At 45.0% G+C, this 1,807-nt stretch overlaps 1 gene segment (V, D, J or C); it reads right to left on the reverse strand.

Moving 5' to 3' along the window:
* On the reverse strand, positions 1 to 580 carry LOC113839041. The segment is given in 2 exon segments: positions 1 to 431; positions 535 to 580. Coding segments are annotated over 2 exon segments (477 nt in total).
* Between the last annotated feature and the right edge of the window lie 1,227 nt (positions 581 to 1,807).

The raw sequence follows: 1,807 nt of genomic DNA on the forward strand, positions 1-1,807 counted from the left end.
TTATACCCTTCTATACAGGTTCTTCTTGACCCAGAGAAACCTGTGCTCTGCGCGCCCCCTGCTGGTCCTGAGCATCCTGCAGGGAGGTTTGTGTCCGAGCTCACAGCAGCTTTCACTCACTGTGTCTCTTGCACAGTAATATGTGGCAGTGTCCTCAGACTTCACACTGTTCATTTGTAGGAACTGTATGTTCTTGGCATTGTCTCTGGAGATGGTGAATCGGCCCTTCACAGCGTTGGCATAATAGATATAACTACTACCACTACTAATGTATGCGACCCACTCCAGCCCCTTCCCTGGAGCCAGGCGGACCCTGTTCATGCTATAGTCACTGAAGGTGAATCCAGAGGCCTCACAGGAGAGTTTCAGGGACTTTCCAGGCTGTACTAAGCCTCCCCCAGACTCCACCAGCTGCACCTCACACTGGACACCTGCAAACATAGAAAATTCTAGTCAGAAAACTGTCACAGAACCTTATTTTTTTCTTTTCTCTCATGTGAACAGAACACACAGCAGTTTGTCTCCATAAGTTACCTTTTAGAATAAGGACAAAGAAAACCAATTTGAGTCCTGAGTTCATGGCAAGTGGCCTGTGTTCAGTGCTGATCACAGAATGGGAGGACCTGGGAATCTAGGGCTGGGCTCCTCTGCCAGAGCTGCAGGGTTAGAACTGGGCTGGTTTTCATGGGCAGAGAGAAGCCACATTTGCATGTCTTCCTGCTAGAGCAGGCTCTGAGGATGGACCTGGGAACAGGGCACTGCTCAGAGCAGTTATAAGATACCTGTCACAATGAAGACAGATACAGAAAAGAACAGAGTAAATTATCTCTGTGAACATCATTTCAATATTAAGGATTCACCATACTTCATTCACTTTCTTTTCCTTTTTATATTTTATCTAACATTTTTAATTGATTTTTATTTAAATTAAAATCAACCATATTTTATAATACAATCCCTGTTTCCTCTCCCACCTTCCCTTACATTTCCCCATCAGCCTTTCAATGCCATCCCTTCCATCCACTCTCGAGGGAGGGTGAATCCTCCCATTGGGATCATCAACGTCTGTCACATCATATGAGGCAGGACCTAGGCCCTCCCCCATGTATCTAGGCCGAGATTATTCCTCTATGGAATGGACTTCCAAAGCCCTTTCCTGCACTAGGGATAAACACTAGTCCCACTGCCAGAGGTCCCATAGACTACCCAGGCCTCCCAACTTAACTCACATTCAGGGGCTTTGATTTGGTTTTTTGCTGGTTCCCCAGCTGTCAGATTGGGGTCCCTGAGCTCCCACTTGCTCAGGTCAGCTGTTTCTTTAGGCTTCCCCAGAATTGTCCTGACCCCTTTGCTATCACTCCTCCCTCTCTACAATTGGATTCCTGGAGTGCAGCTCAGTGTTTAGCTGGGGATCTCAGCTTCTGCTTCCATCAGCTACTGATGAAAGCTCAAGGATGGCATTTAAAATAGTCTTCAATCTCATTATAGGGGAAGTGCATTTAAGGTAGCCTCTCCACTATTGTTTAGATGATTAGTTGGGGCTACTTTTTGGATCCCTGGACATTTCCCTTGTGCCATATTTCTTGTTAACCCCATAATGGCTCCCTCTATTAAGGTATCCCTTGGCTTACACTTATTTTCCAATATTGCAGTAGAACTATGTTCCCGTGGACATAGCAAAGGACCCCTTCATATCCATCCAAACATGTATTTTCCCTTTTCATTTAGTAAATAGCATTCATTCCTTTGATTCCAAGGTAAGTTTTATACTTTTGTCTTTAATATCCATTTGTCTGCTGATACAGTT

This window comes from Cricetulus griseus, chromosome 5, assembly GCF_003668045.3.
Source record: "Cricetulus griseus strain 17A/GY chromosome 5, alternate assembly CriGri-PICRH-1.0, whole genome shotgun sequence".
NCBI classification, from domain to species: domain Eukaryota; kingdom Metazoa; phylum Chordata; class Mammalia; order Rodentia; family Cricetidae; genus Cricetulus; species Cricetulus griseus.